General features: G+C 38.4%; 2 protein-coding genes across 3 annotated transcripts; both read left to right on the top strand.

Moving 5' to 3' along the window:
* Positions 1–13,631: 13,631 nt before the first annotated feature.
* Positions 13,632–18,247, top strand: LOC138024800 (fibroblast growth factor receptor 2-like). The gene is made up of 5 exons (XM_068871978.1): positions 13,632–13,729; positions 13,889–14,091; positions 16,441–16,625; positions 16,987–17,076; positions 17,990–18,247. Exons 1-5 carry the CDS (start codon positions 13,632–13,634, stop codon positions 18,245–18,247), a joined length of 834 nt encoding a protein of 277 aa, XP_068728079.1.
* A 541-nt stretch (positions 18,248–18,788) lies between these two features.
* On the top strand, positions 18,789–23,672 carry LOC138023836 (tyrosine-protein kinase receptor Tie-1-like). 2 transcript variants are annotated; one of them, XM_068870923.1, is made up of 7 exons: positions 18,789–18,806; positions 19,782–19,993; positions 20,085–20,125; positions 21,619–21,715; positions 22,542–22,764; positions 22,875–22,943; positions 23,088–23,672. In XM_068870923.1, exons 1-7 carry the CDS (start codon positions 18,804–18,806, stop codon positions 23,220–23,222), a joined length of 780 nt encoding a protein of 259 aa, XP_068727024.1. In that variant the 5' UTR covers positions 18,789–18,803; the 3' UTR covers positions 23,223–23,672. The 2 variants fall into 2 exon arrangements, with proteins under 2 accessions (XP_068727024.1, XP_068727023.1); XM_068870922.1 differs by having other exon boundaries at positions 22,872–22,943; positions 23,088–23,670.
* Positions 23,673–26,150: the final 2,478 nt, after the last annotated feature.

Here is a 26,150-nt window from a genome sequence, read left to right as displayed (position 1 = left end):
GGTTATGCAAAATTTTAGAGGACAAAAAGTATCATGGTATTTTTGAAAGTAGCTTATTGGAGATGGCTTCTTAAACAACGCTAGCATAAATTAAAAGGGGAAAATTGCCGACAGACAAACTGGTCCAGAAAACGTTTTGAATGCACATTGACTTACCCATCGCAAGCAGAAATTTACAGTGAGTCTGAACAGGACTGTTGATAACATATGGAACGGTCCATGATATTCTGTGACAGGCTGACATCTAAAACAACGTTCACTGTGGGGACGATTACGCAAAACATTTTTTAGCTTAGCCCCAGACAAAGGTTTCCTTTTCAACTTAAAATAACGAACAATTTTCTTGAAGTATATGTTGTCCACTGTTTTTTGCTAACTTGTTTTTTTAAATTGCAACTGAACCTTTCTTTTACAGTGGCTTTTTAAAATCTATATATCTTTCAAAGCAACATCGCCAAAAATTTGGTTTAAGAGTTTCACGCCCTCCCGATTTCCGAGTTCTGTTTTTTTTTTTTTTGGGGGGGGGGGGGGGGGGGGGACTGGGCTGGGAGTGACTCATGCAAAAGAACTTAGCTTTCTACAAAGACCACACACCGGTTTGGCATATCGCCTTGAACTGACGCTTTTTTACTAAAAATTATTTGTAAACACGTCTTACTCGCTTCAATGTGTTCTGGTCGATATCCCTTTGTAGACGTCACAATAGGCTTGACCCAGTCCCCTCATAGAAACCACGGTTTCGGAATCCGTCATAAACATCGGGAAAAAGCAATGCCCTTAAACACTTCACTATCAATCGTGAATTTAACCAATTCAAAACATCTTCTTTGCATGTTGCTTTAAAAAAAAGTACTGTAAACAGCCTCGTTTTCCAGGACCTCTCCCTTGCCTTCTGCGCTCGTTCCCTTTGCTTCTTCCCGCCACAGCCCCAAAAACCAAGGGGAGGTCCTGGGGACGAGGTTGTACTCTACAATTAGGATTCAGTTGCACTGACCAAAGAAAAAAAAAAGTTATTTTTCTTGGGATCTCAAAAACCCTTATTCACTGTAAAACTTGAAAATTTACAGGCACATGTAAATCCAGTTTCCAAAGTGTAAATTTGGATTTACATGTTTTGTAAATTACAATTTACACGTTAAGTTCCGTAAACTAAGATTTACAAGGTATTTACATGTTGGAGTGAATTAGGTAAATAACCTGTAAATAGTAATTGACATGATCATGTTCTTGAAGTATAAATGGAGGAACATGTAAATAACGTTTAGATTGTTTCAAATGAATTTACAGTATGTTAATCATGTAAATGGGCTTAAAATATCCTGTAAATAACATGTAAATTGTTACAATCCTGTAAATCGAATTTCCATGAAACTTCCATGCTTTAGTTGATCATGTAAATTAACTGCAAATAGTGACTGAAAATCATTCTTTCGGAAGTTCAAGGTGGAGAGCATGTAAATGACATGGAAGTGGAGTTTTCAAAAACCATGTTAATAAAATTTTCACGAGACTTTCTTCACTGATGTTCGAACAAGTAAATCATGTAAATTTGCCCGAGGTTTTTTCTCTCTTAGAGCGACAGAATAGCGAGTTGCGAGTCGCGAGTCGCTGCTCTTAATCTAAGAGGGAAAAAAAAAACTGTGGTATCCGTGGCATCCAGGGTAATATCGCACGATTTAGGTAACGACTGAAATTGATTTTATCCATCATGTTGTATTTCATCGACTATTTCATCAATCACACGTGTTGTGAATCGACGCAGAGAAAGTAATAGAATGGACTATGCCCCTTGTAATGACAATTGCAAGTTGAATTTCAATTATCATTTCAGAATGCAAAGACGAAAAGAATTGGTACAAACCACGACCAAAGAATCACCTCGACTGAATTGACAAACGGAGTTCTGAATGTCATGGCTTTTTCGTTTACTTTTGTTTCAGGAGGTGATAATGAACACGAGACAGTGTAAAATGAAAACCAGCCATTAGAATTAATTTTTCTGTCACAGATCACACGTTGCAAGCTCAAAAAACCAACCGCTGTCAGAGGCAGTGTGGGCTCGCTTAACTCTGTAACCGCGCCTCTATAATCACAGCGGGTTATTTTTGGCGCAAAAATCTGCTTTTTAATGGCCGTCGATCTCCGTCAGGATAACTCTTGCTAACATCGAGGAAATATGGCTCAATTGAAAACCAGTTCGATTACTCCGATGCCTATTGCTTCTTTTGAGGTAAGGTAATTTGTTTTTTGTCGCATTATGTTGTGCTTTAAATGTTGTAACCGGCTCTTCTTTTACAGTAGACACTGAACTCTCCATAATTGTCTCTAATTGGAGCTGAAATTAGTCGGCATCTCAAGACAAAAAAAAAATGCACAAAGGCTAGTTGATCAAGATCGATTGTATCAAAACATGAAGCTTTATTTTCTTCAGTAAGCCTGATTGCCATGTAAAGTGACCCTGGGTTTGCAATGCAGCAGTGAAAGTTAAGCTTCTATAAAATTGTAGAAGCCATACTGTAGTGGATTAAATGTCATGGATTAAATTTACAAAGTGGCTGTTCAGACGGGACTCGTACACCAACCTATATTTGCTATTCATATGGGAGTCTTGTAATTGTAATTATCGTTCAAGAAACTGCTTCTAAAATAATTGCTATATGTTGCTTGGTGTTATGCTAAGAATTTGAAAGTATTGACATCCAGCAAGCTCAATGTTGGTCATGTGGAATTGAATTTTTAAGGCAGCCAGCAATTTGGCATCCAATATTTTGTAGAAGGTTTACTCAAGCCAATAATTGACTAAAAAGGCAACATTTGATGGAACCATTAAATAATTTCCTCTCAAACATGGGCATTCACAGGATGCCTAGATGCCCATCTGCCTGTTATTTTTATTTAAAGCTTACATGTACTTGTCCTACATGTACAGTACACTCTTTGTTATGGGTAACCACTTTAAAATGAATAGTCAGTAATAAGCATTTAATGACTGGTCTCTTGGGAAACATTTAATTTTGTTTCCTGAGAATCTCAATGTTTCCCCGAGGTGCAGCCGAGGAAAGCTTTGAAATTTGAGGGAAACAAAATGAACTGTGTCCTGAGGGACCAGTCATTAAGTGATTTGTTACATAGCACAAAAAGAAAAACATGCAACGGCAACAGAAATGGCGGTCGTTGGTCAACATTTGCAGGTTACAGTGCACTGTTACCCTCTGACATCATAGATTTTGCATTATTGTCCAGAGACTAAGACTCAGAGACCTTTGGCAGGAAACAGTTTTATTGTTAGATGTCATGTGACCTTGAAGTAACCTATGAGAGCGCACACTGTTGGGGGAAAAGTTCAGCTATATAACAATTGTTGTTTTTTTTTTCCAAGCAGTTGTCATGCCTTGCCCATGTAATAATTTTGTGTGTCAGGGGCAAGAGGATGATAATCAGATTGTGGATTGTTTAAAATGTTCTTGTTCTTTAATCCTTTGGGTGTACATTGTTTATTGACCGAAAGAAGTAAATCCAAAATAATGCGTTGTTATATTTCTATGTCCTTTTTTGCTTTGTTTTGGAAAGTGGAAAGGATCAGGAGGGCTAAAGGCCTGTCCTGGGACAACGGAAGAGGACAGCAGAGTTAATTTAGAACTCTGCAATACAATTTTGCTAGATGCAGACATAAAAATCCTCTATGGGGTTTATCAGGTGGAAGGTGCTGGCCAGGTTACTCTGTACAAAACAAAGGGCAGGAAGCACATAAGCAACATTATGTGTTCTTCAAGGAAGCCAAGTGCTTACCAACAGCAGGTGAAATAACATTTCCCAGTTCAACCTCTCAGACTTGATATGAGTGTTATATATAACCAGAAACCCATAAGGGTTGAAACGTGTAACGGCCCCTTGAGTGCTGGGAAACAAGCTTCTGAACATTCAATTTGCTAAGTACCATATTTGGAACAACAAGAGCGAGGGGTTTCCAAATATGGTACTTAGCACTGAAACATTCAACCAATCAGTTCGCACTGAATATTCGGAAGCTGTGAACGCGCGTTACACGTTTCAGCCCTTATGGGTTTCTGATAGAGGTTATATTATAACCTCTTGAGAGTTTACATGTAGATAATGACAACTCTAATCTCAGTCTTATGATGAGCTCATGCACAGGCAACACATGTTTAGAGAAACTCAGTGTGGCGAAGTGGACGGTTGTAAATTTATCCTCTTGTGAATCAAGCACACATGTACATGTACACCCGTATGAATGTGCTGTACAAGCACTAGTGTAATACAATGTAGGACATGACATCTTTCTTGTGCTTGTGCATGATACATGCATTTTTTTTAAATGTTGAACATTTAATTGGCACTTTCAGTATGGAGTAATGAGGTCTTTAATATTATTTTCATTTTATTATTGCTATTCCTATATATGTTTACACCAACATTCAAGGTACAGATGTAGCAGGGGTCTAGTATGTATTCCTTCAGTTTAGTGACGAAACTCTTTCTCTTTTTGTTCTGGGAATTTTTTTGTTGGTGCTCTAAGGACAGCTCAAGGAAAAGAGCATGCAAAGGAAAAGCAGTGGTCAGATAATAAACATAATATCAGATTTTACCACACCTTGATTACATGTAAATTGTGTATGATTCCCAGTGCACTGGTGGCTCAGTTGGTTGAGCATTGGGCTCGAACCCCGGCCAGATCAACACTCTGGATCTTCAAATAACTGAGGAGAATATGTGATTGTGAAGGGGAACCTCGTGACCCGAACTTATTCAAGGTCAAACACCGTAAAATGCAATGATTTAGTCGCTTCACTCAGTGGCCAGCGATGTGTTTAAGATTACAGTCCTTTTAACCTTGTGTCCTCGTGGGTAGAATATACCTGAGGATTACAGTTACATGTAACTCACACTTTTAATTTTAACGTGTGTCCCAATAAGTAGGAGTCCTTGATTACAGTTTGGACTTCAACTTACATTGCCGTCATAAACCTTGTGAGTAACTTGTGTGAACAACACACTTCCCTGGCTGAAAACGGCTTGTTCAAGCTCAAATCCAAAAGAAGTTGTTTCAAAAACAGCTTGGGCACCATGATTAAGTCTATCTTGACTCACTTACTTTTGACTTTAGGTTTTAGATAAGAATTCATCATCTCCGCAATGCCACTCAAAAACTGTTTTTAGGCTGTTTGTTGTGATGGGGGAAGGCTATCCGGTACTGGCATGTTCAGAGGCTCCATTCCATCTAGCTTAAAGCTGCATCTCCCCCTCCTGAAAATAATGCCCCATCTTTTCCAAACAGAGAATTTTCTGATTGTCAAAGAAATGCTGCCATGTACACTGTAATTAACAATTTACTAACCTCACTTGCTTGGGGCTGTACTGGAAAATATTGGCCCTTGGTTGTTTTGTTTGGATCGATCACTTGACCTCGGGCCAATATTCCCTAGTATGGCACTCCTGTTTTTTTAGTACTTAAGAGGTTAATAATGTATAAAGAGTAAGGACTTAACTGGCAAATCTAATGTTGTTTTCAAACTCCTTTACCATGAGGCAATTTATTTTTATTTTTAGGAACCAAATGGCAATGTACCAACTAAAGTTCAGAAAGTAGATTTGCAAACTGACTGAGATAACTGTTATTTTGCCTGTAAAGTACTGCTGTAATATAATTTACCACTATAGATCTCTTTTGGGACTCATTTTTATACGGTTACAGGTTCATATTTTTTCCTGCTTGAATTTTTGTTATACACCAGTTCAATTTTGATTTTCCTTTGTTTCAGACTTAGAAAGGGCATTGTTATAGCGTGAAGGTTACAGGTTCAAATTTTGTCCTGGTTGAATTTTGTTTTTGAACACAATTTCAATTTTGATTTTCCTTTGTTTCAGATTATGATAAGGAATATTAATTAAACAAAGAAAAAATCAAAACTGGATTGCTTTGAAAAATTTTAAACCACAACATCTACATGATTGTTGATGATAGTCAATGATAGTTGAAGCTCGCTCTTCTGTTGGACCACCAACTATCAACTATTATACACTATCATCAACTATCATTCATTTTGAGCTTGTTCAAATTCTTCATGATAGTTGATGATAGTTTTCCTCGTTTGACCACGCGTATGATAGTTTATGATAGTTTTTGGTCAGCTGTTTTCCCCAAACATCAGCGGGCTCATTTAAAATGGCCGCCAAAAGTTCCTCGCAAGGCTCAGCTGCAGCTTCAGAAATGCGTGTTTACATCCAAGATGATAATCATGACAAAGAAAATACTGAAGACCAAGATATTTTAGAGAAGATATCCTCTGAAGAAAGCGTCAACTCGCAAGAATTAGATCAAGAGACACTGCAAAAAAAGAAGCGTATCACTAAATGTTCATTGCTCAAGAAGGGCAATGCGGCAAGATCGAGTAATGGCCTGATATTACGTCTAATAGAGGAATATGAGGCCTGGCCCTGCCTTTGGGAAGCCATTTTAGTGTTCACATTTTTATGCCGAAAGAGCCTGGAACTAGCTGCTCGCGTGACTTGCATGTGCGACTGCCAGTGAACTACAGTGTCATCAACTATCACAAACTTCTTTGGCCATTTGAGCATGTGAATGATGATGATAGTTTGAGAGAATTTTGACCAGGGCTTAAGATTTTATTAGAAGCCAAAAAAACATTAGAAATCCTTTGATATACTCATTTGTTTTCTTAGGAATCAAAAAGTAAATTCATTTCTTAGGAATCAAAAAGTGAACACTAAAACTGTTCATCTTTAATGGGTTTTACATGGAGCTTAAAATTATTTTCTTTGTTGCTCTTACAGTCGCTATGTTTGGGACTGTGTTATAAACTTCTTTGAAGGTGAAACATTACTTTAGGGGACTATGCCACATTATTCACATTGACAACAACAAAAAGAAGTAAATTCAAAGTTTACATGAAAATAGAATAATATTATTTTGATAATTTATTGTATCAATATAAAATATTATTGGTTTTGGATTTATTTCCTTCTTTTCATATGATATCAAATACTAAACTATACATGTTGTCAATATTCCTTCTTTAAGGCAAAGAATCAGAAGAAAGGATTCTGGCGTAATTGATGAAAAGGAAGGTACATGTAACAATGAAAGTGAAGTGCAGACAAACAAAGTGGATGAACTGAGGATGCTGGAGTCGGGCTTTGTAAGTACATTATTTTTAACTTTTTCAGGAAGCTGTAGCATCTTGTAGGTGTCTATTATAGGAAAGGGGAAAAAAGTGCTATGCTTAATGTTTTGAGTGATTAATACTCCAGGGTCTCCCTGAGACACCTGCCTCAAGTCTTGCTAGTAAGTATTACAGCTGAAAAATCACTGCAGAGCATTTTGACGAATTTGACCATTTTCCGTTTGGATAGTATACTTTCATGTTACAGGTGAAAACATCCCAGAAATACACGCAGAATTTTTCATTTAGAACGGTGCTGTCCTAATAGTGAATTACCTTTTTTTAACAGGTTGATAGAGATCAAGCTATCATTGTTGCTCTCCATTACTTGAGGGCAAAAAAAGTGTCAGATGTGACTCTGAAAAAACTAAGCCCTTGTTGAAGAGGTATTGCGTACCATGCATGAAGGACTCAGCGAAAGATGACCTTTTAAGGTCCCTTGGAAGGGTTCTCTTTGAAAGAAAAGTTGTAACAAGAAAAGATGAGAGTGAAGTGATCACTCACAGTAACTTAAAACGTGTAATGTAGTAAAAAGTGAATTTGGCAAAGGTCAACAAACACGAGGGGACTTCTGCTCATGACTTGTAACTGCAAGAAGTTACAAAACAGGTACTGTGCCAGTAACTGGCAAAATTCCTTGTTAAAATGGCAACCAGAATTGAGAAATACGAATTTAAAATATGTTGAAAGTCCCATTTCCCCCTCACATTATAAACTGTTCCTCTCACTCTAGCCCTTTGAGCTCAAAGGAAAAATCAGATGATTTTAAAACTACAGGGCATTTCCTGTGAATAGTCCATTTGTGGTTGCAGACCTTATACAAATTATGTTAAGATATATTTCATCAATAATTATGAAGACTCAATACATTGCTCATTTCTTTAGTAATAATAATAATAATAAATGTATTTTATATTATTATTTTATTTATTTTTAAATAATACACACTATTTAAGATACAAATTGAGTAATAGTTGTTACGGTTGATATCAATCCAGTTGAAGACATATTAGGTTTAAAATTAGTTAAGAAAAAACGATACTAGAAGATATTTGTGCAATAGCTATTTAAAATTGATTCCAAAGTTCAGAATATTATTTTAAAAAATTTCCATACCTATTTTAAGAAATTAATTATCTTGCTGGTACAAGATTACATTTAATTCAGGTTTTAATTCAGCAATACAAAGACTATACTATACTATATTACAACAATAAAAGAGTTTGAAGTATGTTAAGTTTATTTCTTTTTCGGGGAACTTACATTATCAACAGCCCCTTTATCTACGAGCCTATTTAGAAGATGAAAAGTTGTTCCTTGTAGGAGGATTACCCTCACTTCCAAGCTGTATTTTGCCAACCAGCCTTCCCCTTGAAGCAGCTTTGTTGTTTTGTTCATTGAAACTCTCTTTTTTTTTGTATTTGATACAAAAAAAATGTATCACAAATCCTTTTGCCTGGGTTGGCTTGATATGAGGTGGCAGTCTCCCTTTTTTTTATTTACTTGATGGTTACAAGATCTTTAAAGGCTCCCTTTTCCAATTTCTATGATATTTACAGGATCTTTTCAGTTTTCCTTTTCGATTTATGTGTTATTTACAAGATCTTGACAGTCTCATTTTTTCAACTTGCGTGATATTTACAGGATCTTGACAGTCTCCCATTTTCGATTTACATGCTATTTACAGGATCTTGACAGTCTCCCTTTTTCGATTTCCATGTTATTTACAGGATCTTGACAGTCTCCTTTTTTCAATTTACATGTTATTTACGCGATCTTGACAGTCTCCCTTTTTCAATTTACATCATATTTACAGGATCTTGGCAGTCTCCCTTTGTCGATTTCCATGTTATTTACAGGATCTTGACAGTCTCCTTTTTTCAATTTACATGTTATTTACAGGATCTTGACAGTCTCCCTTTTTCAATTTACATCATATTTACAGGATCTTGACAGTCTCCCTTTTTCGATTTCCATGTTATTTACAGGATCTTGACAGTCTCCCTTTTTCAATTTACATCATATTTACAGGATCTTGACAGTCTCCCTTTTACGATTTACATGTTATTTACGGGATCTTGACAGTCTCCCTTTTTTGATTTACATGTTATTTACAGGATCTTAACTGTGTCCTCTTCCTCCAATTTACATGTTATTTACATGATCTCCCTAAGTTTTGTCTTCAGAATTTACAGCATCTTGTCTCACATTTACATGTTCAAATCGAAAAATTTACATGATATTTACATGATTACTGAAAACATGTAAAAGTCCAAAAACCATGTAAATTATCTTTTACAGTAAATTTTCATGGATTTACATGTTATTTACATGTTATTTACATAGCATGTAAATTTTCGAGTTTTCCAGTGATTTTCTGTCGTGATCACGACTTTTAATATTCGACTAAAAAGATAATTAGACTTCCTGCTTTTTATTAAACTTCTTCTTCAGCAGTTCTTCTCAATTATTGTTTTAAGAATTTGTTGTTGTTGAATGTGAAACTAGGGAACTAGAAAGGAACTTATATCCAAGGGAGGGGAGGGAGGGGTCTTGTTTAAGGAAACGAGCCAAACTAGAAAGGAACTTCTATCCAAAGCAGAGGGGGTGGGTTCTCCTCATTGATTCCACTTTTATTTCATCACAACGAAAAAGGCGGGAATCGTGACGTCATTGCACGATACGATACTCACAAAGGTGACATACGGAAAATACGCCACTCGGGTCCCGGATGAAGTTGCGTATGAAATCTACGAATGGCTTAGTTCCCAGTAAAATACTCTCCTCCATGTAATAAAAAGAATTATTAAATTCTCAGCCTCAGTTAATTCATTTCTCGTGCTCTGATTGGTTTACTCAATCTCGGTTAACAGCTCGTACATTGTATACATGATGTACCGTAGTTTGACCTTATGTGGCAAATGCGCTAAGTGTTGCTAAGCAAAAATTTTTTTTCCGGAAAGCGAAATTTGTCTCCAATGTATAGGAGTACACGAAAAGGTAAGGAATGTTTTTGTAATGAGCCTGGGTCTGTCTGACCACCAGGTATTACTCAACATCGCGTCATCATCAAGTTTTCTCGATTTCGTTCGGATTTTCTTGCTTTTCTCGCTGTTACTTCGTATTTCCAAACTTTTGTGGCGTTTAAGGAATTTAATAAAACAATTATTCCATTTGCGCTTGTTGGATATGAGACTGGTTATAGCCAACTCGGCGCTACGTGCCTCGGTGGCTATTTACCACCTCATATCCAATGCTCGCTCATGGAATAATTGTTAAATAATGAGAAAACAGATTACTTTAGTTTCACTTTCTTTCGCATTTAGACCGAGAAGTTTCAATACTATTAGCCACTTACAGGCGTTTTTGTTACGCGTGTAGTTGTTACACGTAAGGGATAACTAGGGGCTGCACAGGCCCGCAGATAATCCCGGCCTGGAAATGATCTCTGGACCGGAAATGATCCCCAAATTGGAGAGAAAATGATCCCCCGACAGGAAATGATCGTAATAAATAATACCCCCAAAAAGTCAGGAATGGTGTGGACTCCACGAAAAGGGCATGCACTACATGTACTAAACACCGAAACGAGACAACCGGAACGAAACCACCAAAACAACCGGAACCGCCTAAGCTATTGAAACACCGGAACGAAACCACCGAAGCCATCGAAACACCAAAAACGAAACCAGCGAAATAATCAAAACACCAAACGAAACCACCGGAACGCTCGAAACAGCTTTAAAATTTTGAACAAAACCGTCAAAACAGAGTCAATAAGACTCGACGTCCCAGCGGATTGTTGCTTGGAGTTTCCTGTTTCAGTTCTTCTTTATTCACAATCTTTGCACATTCCCTAAGCACACACAAAGAATGAAAACAGAGGATTGTTTTATTTTTTTCATTATTTTTCGATTTGCAACCTCAAGTTAACTGTGTCACGTGATATGTAAAGGGTCTGCCCATCAGAACACGAGACAGCGCGCAATTGCAATTCCTTTGGTGGGCTTTGAGATTCCTGAAAATTTGAAGCGCTAGGCATGAAAACGACAGTGCAAAGACTAAGGCAACAAACAGAAATATGAGGCGACAAATTTACGCTGAAAGCATGTTAACGCATTTTGAATTATTGTATTATGAAATTTAGTTGCATTTCGAAGAGATATTTTATGGTGGAAACTGAATTTGCAGCTGTTTCCATTGTTTTGCTGGTTTCGTTCCGGTGTTTCGATGGTTCTGGTGGTTTTGTTCCGGTGTTTCGATGTTTTCGGCCGTTCCGGTGGTTTTTTACCAAATAACAAAATTAGCCTGCATGGCTTTTGGCAAAAAAATAAAGAAACTGAAAAAGAAAGGAATCATTTACGATGCTAATACCCTACACTGTGGAAGTACACAAAACTTTAACCAACCTTTCCCAGGGTCTCCATTGTCGTTGAACGTGTCTGTTTTGCTCTTGCTTTACAATTTTCAAAACTCTGTTTTAGAAATTTCAGATAAAATACTCAACTTTTAAAACAAAATTAAAATTTTCGCGTCTTTAAGAGTGCCATTCAAACTTATTCTTGAATCGGTGAATTCACTTGCACGTGGAAATTTTTTTTAATGCATGAGAACAAAGCTAAAAATTAATAGTATCTGAGAGAGAACGGCCCGGTTTCATTATTTTGTAACCGCAACGTTTTTGATGCAGTTTCGCTTTCTGTTTACGCGACATTGATCGAGACCATAGGAAAACGCTGCCAAAAGTGGAGCGTTCTCAAAATGATACGGTTTCATTTATCGTGTAAACGGCAAACGGCATCGATTTTGAATGCGGTTACTATTTTGGGCTCAAAAATTCGTTGTTCGATTTTAAATTGTGAATCTTGCAGGTAGTGCAGCTCACTCTTGTTTGATTCCACCTTTTCAATTTTCATGCATTTTGCTGTCCTTAAATCGCGAAGCTTAATTATCATAACAATAGGCAGAGCCTTTTCGAATTGTTAACCTTTTTGGAGCTGCTGGTATGTTCTGGCAAAGTAATAAAGAAGAAAACCAAGTGACTTTTCGGGATTCGACCTGTAAAAAGTCATGTCTGGTGGGACAACTGAATTTTGTGGAAGTTTTTGTCTCCCTTTCGTCTGTGATGAGTTCGGCATGACGTAAACATACGAAATCATTTAAATAAAGTTCCTTTCCTTTTTTCGAGTCCATTCCATTCTTAATTATTGATGACGTAACCATTTCTGGTCCGGGATCATTTGGCAGTCCAGTTTGGGGATCATTTCTGGTCCGAGGATCATTTCCGGGACGCGAGCATTTGCGGGCCTTTACAGGGCTTTTCAATCTTGTTAACTTATTTACATGTTATATTTTTTTCGTATTTAATACAACTGATGAAACTAAATAAGAAAACCGACCTAAAAGGGTGAGCGTCTCAAGACTTTTTGCCGGTGATTGTTACAGTAGCTCCCACGAGTCTCCTGTACTCCAGTGGTAAAGAATCCGAAGTTGTAATCGGAAGGACATAGGTTTGAGTCCTAAAAAGGAGCACTCTGATTTTTTCCATTCCAGGATCCCCGAGACACCATCGAAATCATGGATCGTGGCCTGGCTCCAACGAGTTTCAGTTTCAGTGCTTCAGCATCCGAACTAGTCATCAGAAGGTTGTCGTAGGTTTCCCTCAAGCAACATTGTTTGGGGGGAAGGGGGTTGCAAAAGAGTCCAGAATATGCGATAAGTGAGTCGAAAGATAAAATGCTGAATTGTTCCGAAGAATTTGTCCATGATTGTAGTTTAATGGTCTAGCTTCCACTAGTTTCCTATAGCTCAGTGGCAGAAAAATCCAAACTAGTAATCGGAATGTCGTAGGTTCGACTCCTGCAAATGGACACTCAGATTTTGTCAGAGGACCCCGAGTCAACATCGAAAAATGTCTCTTCATTTCATTAACCCGGGGGTTAACATGAAACATCTCGTTCTGTACACTTGCAAATGTACTCCATTTCGACACTTCAGTCCTAGCAGTAAAGAGACTGAGATAGTTACCTGAGCATAACTGGGCTAATATCTCAAAGACATTTTGCCCTGAAATGCTCATTTTTAGCGAGTATGTGACGTCACGGCGGCCACATTGGTGTCCCTAAACAAAGGAACGGCAGCCATGTTGGTGTCCCCAACTAATTCTCCGGGAATTAAGCTCTGTTATCATGCAAAAGTTTTCCTTTGTTTCGGTAGGAAAACAAGGTTACTGTTCACGTGTGGTTGAAAACACTCTATACCCCGAAAAATCCCGTAATTTCGCAAATTTAGTTTTTTATGACATCACACTTTAGAACTCTGTGAGGTAAACAGAAGGTCCAAGGGTGGGTCGAAGCTGCAGGGTATCCTTAGGAAAGGTGTAGGGTTGTTGAAATGATGATCTGTGACCCAAATCTCATTTAAGCCTCAATGGATTGGTCTCGCATAGTCTCAGAGTTGCATAAACAAAACAAAAAGATAGCAAGAAAGGCTGTTGTGAAAGCTCTATTTTGGTTTATGGTCCAAAGGTAAAGCACTTGTCGCCAACTATTAGGGATAAGCCCCATTCCTTCTGCGACCTAAAATAAAATTTGTTGTGACGTTGCGTGAGTCCCATAGCTTACTGAAACCTTTTCCACATCTGGATAGCTGTAATTGATGTTGTTACTTTGTTTTGTTTTTTTTAGGACAGCAAAGGATATTAAACCACTGAATTCCTGCGAAATTCCTCCGGAGAGAATAGAATCATTGGAAGAGGTGGGTCAAGGAGCATTTGGGAAGGTGCACAAAGCCAAATTGATTGACGGATTGGAGTTCTTTAACAAGAATACCAAAGACTGGTGTGAGAAAAATTTCAAGTACAAGATCGTTGCTGTTAAAGAATTACATGGTGGGTATGAAAGTGTCTATTCCTTGTATGGATCACACACGGAAGTAATTACCTTGCATTTGTATTCCGGGAGTCAATTAAGGTAAATAAGTACGCAATGCAAGCATCAACTGTTTAGCTTCGACTTAAACTGCATTGTAAAATTTGAATGCTTGTTCTAGAGAACTTCAATTCATGTATCGCTCTTTGGTTGGGGTTTTGGATGACGTCATGGTAAAAGGTGAACCTTGTGACTCCTACACCAACTTATGTGAATCTCATTACAATTATAGCTTTATGTCGATGAGCGTGATTGCACTCATGTCATGACACTGCATGCAACACCAAACGACTCTCAAGGGTAAACCGGTTTAGGGCGATTAAAGGACTAATTTACGGGCTTGACTTCGAAATAAAGTGTTCTTGATGTAGGGATAAGGGACACGTGATTTATTCCCTTGACTCAATAAGCTGTAAACTGAAATTTTATTTAACAATTTTTCCGGGAGCGCACATCAGATATGAGATTGTAAACAGCCAATGAGGCGAGTAGTGTTAAGTTGGCGATAACCAGTCTCATATCCAACAAGTGTGAATGAAATAATTGTTTTATAAAAATTTCATTACTTTCTGAAAGCTTGGACATTTGGAAATTAAGGTCAATTAGTTTCCAGCTTGGCAACACTTGACACAATCAGTTTCCATATTAGGGCATACAGTATATGAGCTGATCAATGAGATTGAGTGAACCAATCAGAAAGCTAAAAACGCGATATCCGAGGTCGAAAATTTAATAATGAAATATAACCAGGTATAAGTCACTGAAGTACTCCGGAAGAATTCTGTCTGAGTATAAATTATAGCTCCACGTGGTAATACCATATGCTGAAAAAAACTAATGATACCTCGATTGCTTGCGAATTTAAAGTGGTACTATGATCAAAAAATCATTTCCTTTTTTTTCTTCAGATTTTGAAAGTATGTTTGCTTAACACCTAACTGGCAAAAGTTTGAGCTTTGAGTTTTATCCAAAGGCTGTTTATTTTGAGTGTAAGTTTTGGATTTCATGGTCCGCCATTACTCACGTTCAAAACTGGCCGGTTGGACCAAGAGAAAATGACGTCATTTACTCACTAGCTTAAAATTTCAGCATGTAAACGCAATTTATTATATATGCAAAACACGGGTTGAAACGTCTGAAAGCCCGAAACTCCCGTGCTGCATATTAATTAGGCCGCGTACACACGTATTGCATTCTTAAACTAGTGAGTGTTTGACGTCATTTTCTCCTCGACCCAGCTCTCTCAAGATTTTAAAGTTAGTAATGGCGGACCAATAAATAAGAAAATTCCAGCTAAAATAAACAGGTGTCTTTTTAAAATCAGAACTTAAAACTTGGGTGAGTTAGTGTTTAGTTAACATAGTTTTGAAATCCAAAGGAAAAACATTTTTTTTTTTGGTCGTAGTACCACTTTAAAACAATATCAGACCAACTGTAAAGACCACGAGGACTTAGTTTAAAGGATTAGACTTGACAACTAATAAAGTTTGTAAAATAAACTTAATTACTGAAAAACGTTTTTACAAAACCCATGCAACAATGATTAAGGAAATGCCAAAGATTTAAACTAATTATTCGCTTATCAGACCTCCGCAAGCCTCTAAGAGACAGTTACTGCTTGAATCGTAGCTTCTGATTTGTATCTCACGGAGGCACGGTAGCTACTGGCAATTAAAGACTCTACATGAAAGTTTTTCTAAACTCCATTGTGCCCTGTATTAGAAAAAACGGAAATGCTTGGTTGTGCTTTACTGCGTAAACTGCGGTCAGATTACAATAAAATAATTAACCGTTCATCACACTGAAACCCTAAAGACCAGGACACTCTAGGCGACAAGTCGCAGAGACAGATCTCTGCGATAAGTTGCTCCATGTGTACTTCTTGCAAAACAAGTCGCTCCGACACGACGCCTGTTCGGTGCACACGCAGTGATCTCGTATGAAGGGGAATGTGAATTAGTTATCTCATTCAATATGGCTGACCATATGACGCTCTCTCATTGGTTCATTCATATTCATTATTTTTTGCCGGAAGTATACACACGGTGCGACAACGCTGCTAATTGTGTCGCTACAATTAGTCGCACGAATTCAAACTAGTTTGAATGCGTGCGACTAATTGCGGCGACAAAATTCTGCCTCAGCGACAGTGATTTTTGTAAAATTAACCGTGTCACACAAGGCGAATTGTTGCGCCGACTTGTCCCCGCGACGTTTTGCAGCGACTTATCGCCTAGTTTGTCCCGGCCTCAAGCAACCTACTTTGAAACTGATTTGTTCAACATTATTTCATGACTTTTTTTCTCAAGAAAACGCCACTGAAGAGCAGAAATACGAATTTTTGGATGAGATTGAGACCATGAAGGTAGTGGGAAAGAATCCAAACGTGCTGAATTTCGTGGGCTGTTGGACCACAGCTACTCCACTCCGTCTGATTGTCGAGTACATTCCTCATGGCGACTTACTTCAGTGGTTGAGAGCGAAGAGAAGCAAGGTAATATGCTTTCCTCCCTAATAACAGGAAGTAGATCTTTTTCTAGTACACTTACCTAAGGTGCACTTGTAAGTTATAACAGGACAGTATTTCTTTCATCTTATCTCGCCACATCCAATTTTTTTATCAGCCTTTAACGTGGTGTCCCGTAGTTGCTAAAACGTTTCTCATTTTTTGTTTGAAAAAAAACAACAACAACAACAACACACCAGTATCGTAGACTCAAGCAAACATACAATTAAAAGATGACAAGCCAAAACTCATTACACCTGCGTTTTAGTTCGGACTGTTCCAACATCGTTTTTTGGAGATGTGAAGTTATCTCGCTTCTAACAACTTGGCCCTGATTTCGTCCACACAGATAAAAACATCTACCGTTGGAGCTACCGTCGTTGACGAAGATGAAGAGATGTACAACGGAGCAAGGGAACAGAACTCAACTACGGATCAGGTACATCCTTTCACTATTGGTCTTATCCGGTGTGAAAGACTCATCTTTATTATAGCGGAGCTCCGCGCGTCAAAGGCGCATACGTATAGCATCATAAGTAAGAAGATATTGTACTCCACGACCGTACGTGCGTCCACCCGTCCATGTATGCCAATGTGACCAGTATTACGTGACCATATCGTGGGCTCAAGTTTTGAGCTCATCGAGGTCAGCTGTTTTTTTTTTTTTTTAAGTTGACCACTGACTAGGTACTGGGTTTCGATTGGATTGCAGAAAGAATAAAGAACCCCAGAGCTCTGCTTTTAGGCTTGGCTAAGGCTATATATTAGTTTTACTGCTGTCTGTTGGCATGTACGGAGTCATACTACCGAATATCAACAGAGAGACATGCACATGCAAAAAGCCTACAGCTCAAGCTTACGACAACAGGCGACATTCAGTAAACTTTTTGGATGTAATGACCAATTATAATCATTGCTGAAAAACTAGCAACGGTATATCTGAGCTTTTATGTCAACAGCATAATAATAATAATAATAATAATAATAATAATAATAATAATAATAATAATATATGCCCGCTGCACAAGAAGGGGCCAAGAACCGATGTCACCAACTACAGGCAGATCTCACTTTTCTCCATCGTCAGTAAGCTTTGCGAACGCTGTGTGCTCTCCAAACTTATTCCCGAACTGGTAGATTTACTATCAGCTCTCCGGCACAGCTTATGTCCCTTCTGAACGACCTTGGGACAGCCTTGGATGCAGGGAATGAGATCGAAATGATCTACCCTGACCATTGTTTTCAGCCTTTGACTCGGTTGCACACCGCCGTCTTCTTCACAAGCTTGGTTTGTACGGCATCTCGGGTCCCCTTCTCTTTTGGTTTTCGGACTATTTGCAATTGACTTCCAGATCTCAGAGGGTGTTCCTCAGGTCAGCCTGTTGGCTCCGTTCTTATATCTTTTATACGTGATCGACCTCCCCAAGTTTGTCAGCCCATGCACCAGTATGGCTCTCTATGCTGATGATGCGAAGTGTTATAGAGTTGTTCGTCGTCAAGAGGACTGCGAAGCCCTGCAAAATGATTTGTACGGTCTGTTTAACCGGACTGCATCATGGGGACTAAGTTTTAATGTTGAGGAATGTGAAGGAAGTCTTAAGAATCTCTAGGAAACGTTCTAGCACATTAACAACCGTTGCGGTTAGGGTTAGCTGAATATAATATCATATCATATCATATCATATCATATCATATCATGGCCAATATTTATGTACTTTTCAACTAAACTGGCAACAATGGCCCCTTCTTAGTTTTACTCACTAACGTTATCTGTCGAAATGAAGAAGCGATATTCGCACTTATCTGGACGATAAATGCGAAGATCACTTCGTCATTTCGTCTATAAGCACTTTAAAGATACATTTATCTCATTTCAAGTTATATGTATGGTCCTTTTTTTATATATATATCTAGGATGGTCAAACAGAAGAAGAGAAAACAATATTGCATGAAAACATTGGGCCTTCCATATCTGTGGAAGAAAACGGAACCGAAGTTGATGCTTCTGTTACTATTAAATTGGAAACACCCTTTGTAACGTTTTCATCATCCACATCAAACCAGGAAGATGCCTCCACTAATAATACAACTGATGAATGTGAAGAGGATTGTGACTCGTTTGCTCCACTTGATCCAGTAAAGCTTGCCTGGCAGGTAGCACGTGGCATGGTAGGTGGTAAATAGCCAGATTTTTTTCTTTCTTTTTTTTTTTTTTGTATTTGTCTTAGTCTTTTCCTGCGTTTAATTTCTTATTCATTCCGTCTTTCTCAGCAAGTTCCGGAGTTTTTGCATGCGTTACTGTCGATCTTTGGTGTCGGATGCTGATGACATGATCAGTTGTTACATAACCAAACCATGGCAAGCCCAAAGTCCTGTTTCAACTGATTTCATCTCAACAAGATCAGATCTGCTTGAAAGATCAATGCTTAGCTCACTCTTCTTTGAACTCTTTTGTAATGACTTTTTTCATACAATAGAGGTTTGGGATGGTCATATGTGGATGATATGCTATTTTTTCTACTACCCATCATGTTTTTTAGCGTTTTTTGAATGATATTTTAACGTTTCTTTTAAATGTATGTAACGCCCTTTCTCGGCAAAACCCAATTAAAACTCTTTGGTACGTGCTGGCACCAGGATTAGCACATGCGCCTCATGGAAGCAAGTTGAGTGGCACCTCTATTGGATTAGCACTAAATAGGCGGTTACATCTCTGCTGGTCTTAGCTTCCTATCACAGACTCTTTTAGGATCAGTCGTTTCTCCCACCTGCAAGAGTCTGCTTCACGGGAGCCCATATTCCTTTCCCTCTTTCAACCAATCAGAGATGGTGTTCAATATGGTAAGAAAAGTTAACCTTCACCTTAAATTCCGTGTAATTTTCAAGCTTCAAATTTCCGTTGCAAATTGCAGTGGACGTTATTACAGCTTTTTTATTTGGTCACAGTCTTAAAAATAAAAACGGGAAAAGGAATGTGGCGTTCTTGTGTGCGGGAGGAACAATTAACCTTAAAAAGATTCTGCGATAGGAGGCTACACGCTTCCAGGAAAGATATTTTTGTGAGAATCCAGTGCCTTGGGCCCTCAAAACTGACTTTTACATCACAAATCCTTTGCAATACCCATAATCATTTTTCTTTTACAGACCTATCTTTCCCAGAAGGGTCTGGTGCACAGGGACCTAGCAGCGAGGAACATTCTGGTGGGACACGGGAAGAAAGTCAAAATTGGTGACTTCGGATTGATGCGGCACTTGTACCATGAGGTCTACAAAGTAGACACTGGGAAGAAACTGCCAGTGAAGTGGATGGCTCCAGAGTCACTTTTTGAAGAGATCTTTACCACCAAGAGCGATGTGTAAGTATCAAGTCTGGTGTTTTTAGAGTCAGTGAATGCAACATGCCAGATGCCAGTGCATTCCTAATTCCTTGTTTTGTTTTACTTGCAGTTGGTCCTACGGAGTGGTTCTGTGGGAAATTGCAACTCTTGGTCAGTGATAATTTACGAAATTTTAATTAACATATTTTACTACATATGGAGCTGTTAGCTGGAAACTGAAGTGAAAAGCAAAAGTGTTTGTGATCCGGAACTTTAGAGTTGTTCCAAATTGTATTTATCTGTTATAACGATCAGTGTCAGTTAAAAGGACTCGTTTAGAGACCTCAAGAAAAGGACGGCTGCGAGAACTTTATCTAAAACTATTATTCCCCGTTATTGCAATAATTTCGCGATTATCTCAAGTCGTTCGGAAATGAAAGTGTGTATCCTCATTCCAGAAACAAAATTGGTATGAACGGCGTGGGTTTTTGAAGAGAAAATGTAAAATTCATCGTCTAATGCTCGCTTCCTGCACATAACTTCAAATTTGATTATTTCACTTCATTGCCAGGACGAGAACTTCAAAGAAGTGTATCAAAATGTTAAACGCACGTGCAGGGCATGCAGAAGTATGTGTTTTTGCTAAGTAAACCAATTGTTATGTGGCGCCGGTTCTCGTAGCCGTCGTTGTCATGACGGACTAACTGAATGACTGAACAAAGGAACAAAGGAAGGATGCCCATCCGCCTGGCTGACTAACCAACTTACGTTGGCCTACCGACACCAGAGTTTTGACAGGACAGTTTTGTAAAATAGCGGACATATTTCTGAAAGCACGAGGCGTGACATTTTTTGACGCCGCAAGGCGTCTTGCGAGCGCTAAAGGTGCTAGGTACCTGGGGGGTTCTGGGAACATGCATATATAAAAATAAAAATGAAACAAAACCTTTCAAATATTGGCATCAAAGTACCGGACATGGAATGGAAAATGACTGGATGAAACGCCCGGCCTCCAGCCTCAAACGAAACCCCTGCCGACACCGGCTTGCGGGCTGACTTACTGAATGAGTAAAACAAATGAGGGAAGGAACCAAGTTTCGCCATCCGACTTGTTAAGCAACCATCGAAAATACTGACTGATACAATGACTGAGTTGCTACCGAAAGATTAATTGACTTATTGACTGACTGAATGAGCAAGTAAAGAAATGAAGTAAGTAAGTAGGAATGGCCAAGTGTTTAACAGATTAAATAAGGAACTGAGGGAAAACAAATGCTGGTTTGGATGAAATGGGCCATGTTGAGTCCCGAGGGATTGAAAACTTTTGTTTTGTCCCACCGAAACTCGTTCCCAAACATTTCAACTCCAGGTTCGGGGTACGAAATCTATTGTCTCTGGCCAATATGGCCACCGCGTGAATGAGGCCCATGAAACGACCTTGATCTTCCTTCCCAATTTTCTGTGCATAGAATCTGCATTTCTGCATGTGTCCTTCGCTTTCTTATTTACGGTTGGAAAACTTTTGAACTCTTGGTTGAAGATTATCTTTGCTTCACCTCTTGCATCTTAAGTCTTACACTCGGATTTCTTTCATTAGAGCGTCCCCTCCCCCCTTTCTATGGTTCATGATTTGTCTTGATGCATATTATGTCGATCATTTACAGGGGGGTCTCCTTACGCACTAATGAAGAACAAACAGCTCTTGGAGAATTTGAAAGCAGGTTACAGACTGGAAAAACCTGACATGTGCACAGACCCTGTGTAAGTTAAACAGAGTTGATTTTTCCTAAGTACTTGTAGGCAACACGTTTTATGAAAAAGGTGCAGTGTTTTGATATTAATAGGAAGAGTGAGTGGTTAATCTATTTTCGTACTTTCCTGCATCAGTCAAGTTAGACATGAATGCTTCACTTGAACATAAGTCAAGGGGCACGCCCGCTAGGCTAATTATTACTAATTGAACTTCAGCCATGTTTACTTTACATTTAAAGACACTGTAAGATAAGGACAGAAAAAAATAGTTTTGGGCAACTGCAATTTAACACATTTAAAATTGTGACGCAGTTGGAAAATAAGGTCCAAAACCACCGTCAGCTTGGCCTTAGTCTCGTTTTCTTCCATATCAACACAGATCTACTCAAAAATAAGAGACACAAATTTAATTCATTTTATTTGTGCAAAAAATACGGTTGCCTGTATATAAAAAAGCTTGGCGCTACAAGAACAGAAACCTTAGTATAAATAAAGCCTTTAAAAATTTAAAATATCTGCAGACCATATTCATCAATGGCGGTCAAAAAATAAACTTATGTCTTTGTGCTAATGAGACCAACTAGCCTCGCTCCAAAGCAACATTTCTTTTCCCGTTTTGATCATGCAAAAGAGGCTAATTGGTTTCATTAGCACAAGGACAAAGGGATAATTTATTGGCCTCCATTAATTAATACGGTCTATGAGACGTAAAAGAATGAAATTTGCTCGAGTCAGGAACCTACGAATGATTTTTGGGGAAACAGGGTTAGCAGGTTGTATAAAGACCGATTTTCCTTCAGGAAGAAAGAAATTCCTATTTTTGTTAATTTTTAAGGTACGCCTTGATGAGAGACTGTTGGAACCAAGACCCAGATGAACGGCCAAGCTTTCAGCGGCTCTATAAAAGACTTGACGATATGTTGGAGGAGCAAGAGGACTACTTTGACTTTGGCAAAAAGGATGATTCGAAATATTATTATACGACACAGGAGGCAAAGACAGCAGAAGATGACGAACTGGACAACCTTGATGTTGTAAGTCCACAGGGTGTGTCCACGGTAAGTTTTGCAATAGGAGCTACTTGTGCTTGGGTCTTGCATAGCAGAGTTAAAATTGTGTATGGAAATAACTTTTAAAACTTATGCTATCATAACTTTGATCTTAGCAGGGGTCAAACGCCGCAGAAGCTGAAGAACCAGCCATCGTCGATGTTGAAAACCCACAGAATGTGTCCAAGGCAAGTCTTATAATACAATAGAAGCTTCAAGCTGCACAGTGCAGGGATGTGCTGGACCTTGCTTGAGAGCTGAATTGGTTTGTTAAGATCACCTATGAAACAAATGAAAAATATGCTATCTTACTTTTTTCTGATTGTTGGCAGGAGCCAGACACGTCAGAAGTTTACGAACAGGAAAACATTCAGGATGTAAGCACTCAGAATGTGCCCATGGCAAGTCTTCAAGCTGATGCATTTCAGTTGTCACCAAATGCTTCGCTTACCGTAACTAAGCTATAAGTATTTTTAGTACTTAAGATATGTTAACTTTAGCTTTAGTTCTCTTGGTTTTTAGATAGACATTGCAGTCAGATTGCTACTGAACCAGTTAATGCTTTTGCTTATTTATTTGTTTGTTTGTTTGTTTCTTATTAAGTGACATATTAACCCGGATGAAGTAACCTAGGTTGCTCGCTATTAGGCTTACATACTTACAGGGACCAGGCGTTTTTCACTTTCAAAGCTCCAAGATCTGCCTTGTCGTGACTTTGCTCGCCTGCATCCCAACTAGCAGGGAAATAAGACAATCTCAGACGACACTATTATTATAGCCCCCTGGAGAACTTCCACCATCTCATGGTCAAGACAAACACAATGATTTGCTTATAACCAGTTAACTCAAGTTTAATTGCACTGTTGGCGAGAAGAATTTTTTTCCATGGCTTCTACTGAGACCCCAGTAAACCTAAAAACTCGACGAACTATTTGAACCTTTCTTTCACAGCAAAAGTGTATGGCAGTGCTAAATATCTCTGAAAAACGTTTACCTTTAATCTGAGAAAAATCTCTGGAGGATCCTGTAGGTTGTAAAGCCAAAAAAGCATCTCCATCAATATATGTAATAGATTTGTGAAGCTGAAAGATGAAACGTGTATTCTTAGAAAGACAAAAAAAACACACAAAATAAGTTTGCTTGTAAGTAAATATGCCTGGCACTAAATTAGAAACAGCGATAGGTCTTGACGTTTGAAAGAAAAGGAGCACATAAAGATAAGTATAATGAATCAATTTCTTAATTTTGGTAATTTTTGTAAAAGTGCAAGCTGCACTTAAAGTATGTGCTCTGTTATGTTGTAGATGGTGCATTGGCATAATAAAAAAGAAAGTAGAGTAAAATTTCACTGCGTTCTGTTTCTAAAGAAGGAGGGGAACAAGAAATACAAAATAAGTTAGCTTGTAAGTAAATATGCCAGGCCCGAAATTAGAAACAGCGATAGTCCTTGACATGTTAAAGAAAAGGAGCTCATAACGATAAGTATAATAAATCAATTTCTTAATTTTGGTAATTTTTGTAAAAGTGCAAGCTGCACTTAAAGTATGAGCTCTATTATTTTGTAGATGGTGCATTGGCATAATAAAAAAGAAAGTAGAGTAAAATTTTGTGTTTCACTGATTTATGTTTGTGAAGAAAGAGGGGAAGAACAAGGGAAGGTCAGACATTCAAATGATGGCACAGTAGTTTCTTCGCTGTAAGTAAGAACTTACAGAGGACAATGTTGAGACGGGAAAAAAGAAGAGGAGACTAAAACAGAACTACATGTTACCATGAATAGATGATTTTCACGTGACGTCACAGCGGCCATTTTGGTGTACTAGAACAATAGACATCCTCTCCCTTGGGGACTGAACTCTACTTTTATGCAAATTCTGCGCAAATATTTTCTATTGTTTTGTACACCAAAATGGCCGTCAACTCAAGTGAGGGAAAACCATCTATTGGTGGGGGAAACGGTGCAACGAAAGGAGTAAGAGCAATGACACTTTTCTAGGCAACTGATAGGGAGCGTAACACTAACAGCCAGTCATTATCACAAGGAACGTAAATGTATCTAATGACCGTGTTTGTAGTGCTTATTACATTTAGATGCTTATGCGCGGCGGGTAAGGTAGGTATATACATAAGCTGTCTTTTGGCCACTCTCAAGAATACCATAATATTCTTTGTTTGTCCTCCAAATTTTTGCATAAGCATTGTTTTTATTTTTTCTTGGGACCCTTGTAAGTCCCAAGAGAAACTGGAACATTAGGCCACTTTCAAAAATACCCTAATACTCTTTGTTTGTATTAGCAATTTTCTTGAAGCATATGTTGACCACTGTTTTGCAAACTTATTTTCTTAAATTGCAACTGAACCTTTATTTTACAGTGCTTTTTAAAAATCTATATATCTTTCAAAGCAACATCGCCAAACATTTTGGTTAAAGAGTTTCCCGAGGTTCTTTTTTTTTCTTTGGGGAAGGGAAGGGGGTGGGGGGAGACTGGGCTGACCGGTTTGGCATATCGCCTTGAACTGACGCATTTTTACTAAAAATTACTTTGTAAACATGTCTTACTCGCTTCAATGTGTTCTGGTCGATATCCCTTTGTATATGTCACAATAGGCTTGATCCAGTCCCCTCATAGAACCACGGTTCTCGGAATCCGTCATAAATATCGGGAAAAAGCAATGCCCTTAAACACTCGCTATCAATCGTGAATTTAACCAATTCAAAACATCTTCTTTGCATGTTGCTTTAAAAAAAAGTACTGTAAACAGCCTTGTTTCCAGGACCTCTCCCTTGCCTTCTGCACTCGTTCTCTTGGCTGCTTCCCGCCCCAGCCCCAAAACCAAGGAAAGGTCCTGGAGACAAGGTTGTACTCTACAATTAAGATTCAGTTGCACTGACCAAAGAAAAAAAAATTTTTTCTTGGAATCTCAAAACTATGCTAACTTTGTCTAAGACAATGGAGACCCTAGGAACGAGGTTAGGCACGCAACACCATGTTACTCTGGAGAGGAGGTGGGTGGGCTGGTCTTTCATATACCGGATCCGAAATAATTAAGGTCCATGAAACAAAAGAACAAAGCGAACATAACAACGCTTAATTAGCAAGGCCTAATCGGAATAACAATTTTTTTTTTGCTCTTCGCCATTTTTAGTCCGGTATATGAAATTTTACCCATATTTTCTGTCGTGATCACAACTTTTAATATTCGGCTAAAAAGAAAATTTCACTTCCTGCTTTTTATTAAACTTCTTGTTCAGCAGTTCTTCTCAATTATTGTTTTAAGAATTTTTTGTTGTTTAATGTGGTCGTTTAAGGAAACGAGGGAAACTACAAAAGAACTTATATCCAAGGGAGGGGGGGGGGGGGTCTTGTTTCAGGAAACGAGCCAAACTAGAAAGG

This window comes from Montipora capricornis, chromosome 11, assembly GCF_036669925.1.
Source record: "Montipora capricornis isolate CH-2021 chromosome 11, ASM3666992v2, whole genome shotgun sequence".
In the NCBI taxonomy this organism is placed as follows: domain Eukaryota; kingdom Metazoa; phylum Cnidaria; class Anthozoa; order Scleractinia; family Acroporidae; genus Montipora; species Montipora capricornis.
Note: the sequence above shows the minus strand (reverse complement) of the source record. Positions and strands in the feature narration are given on the sequence as shown.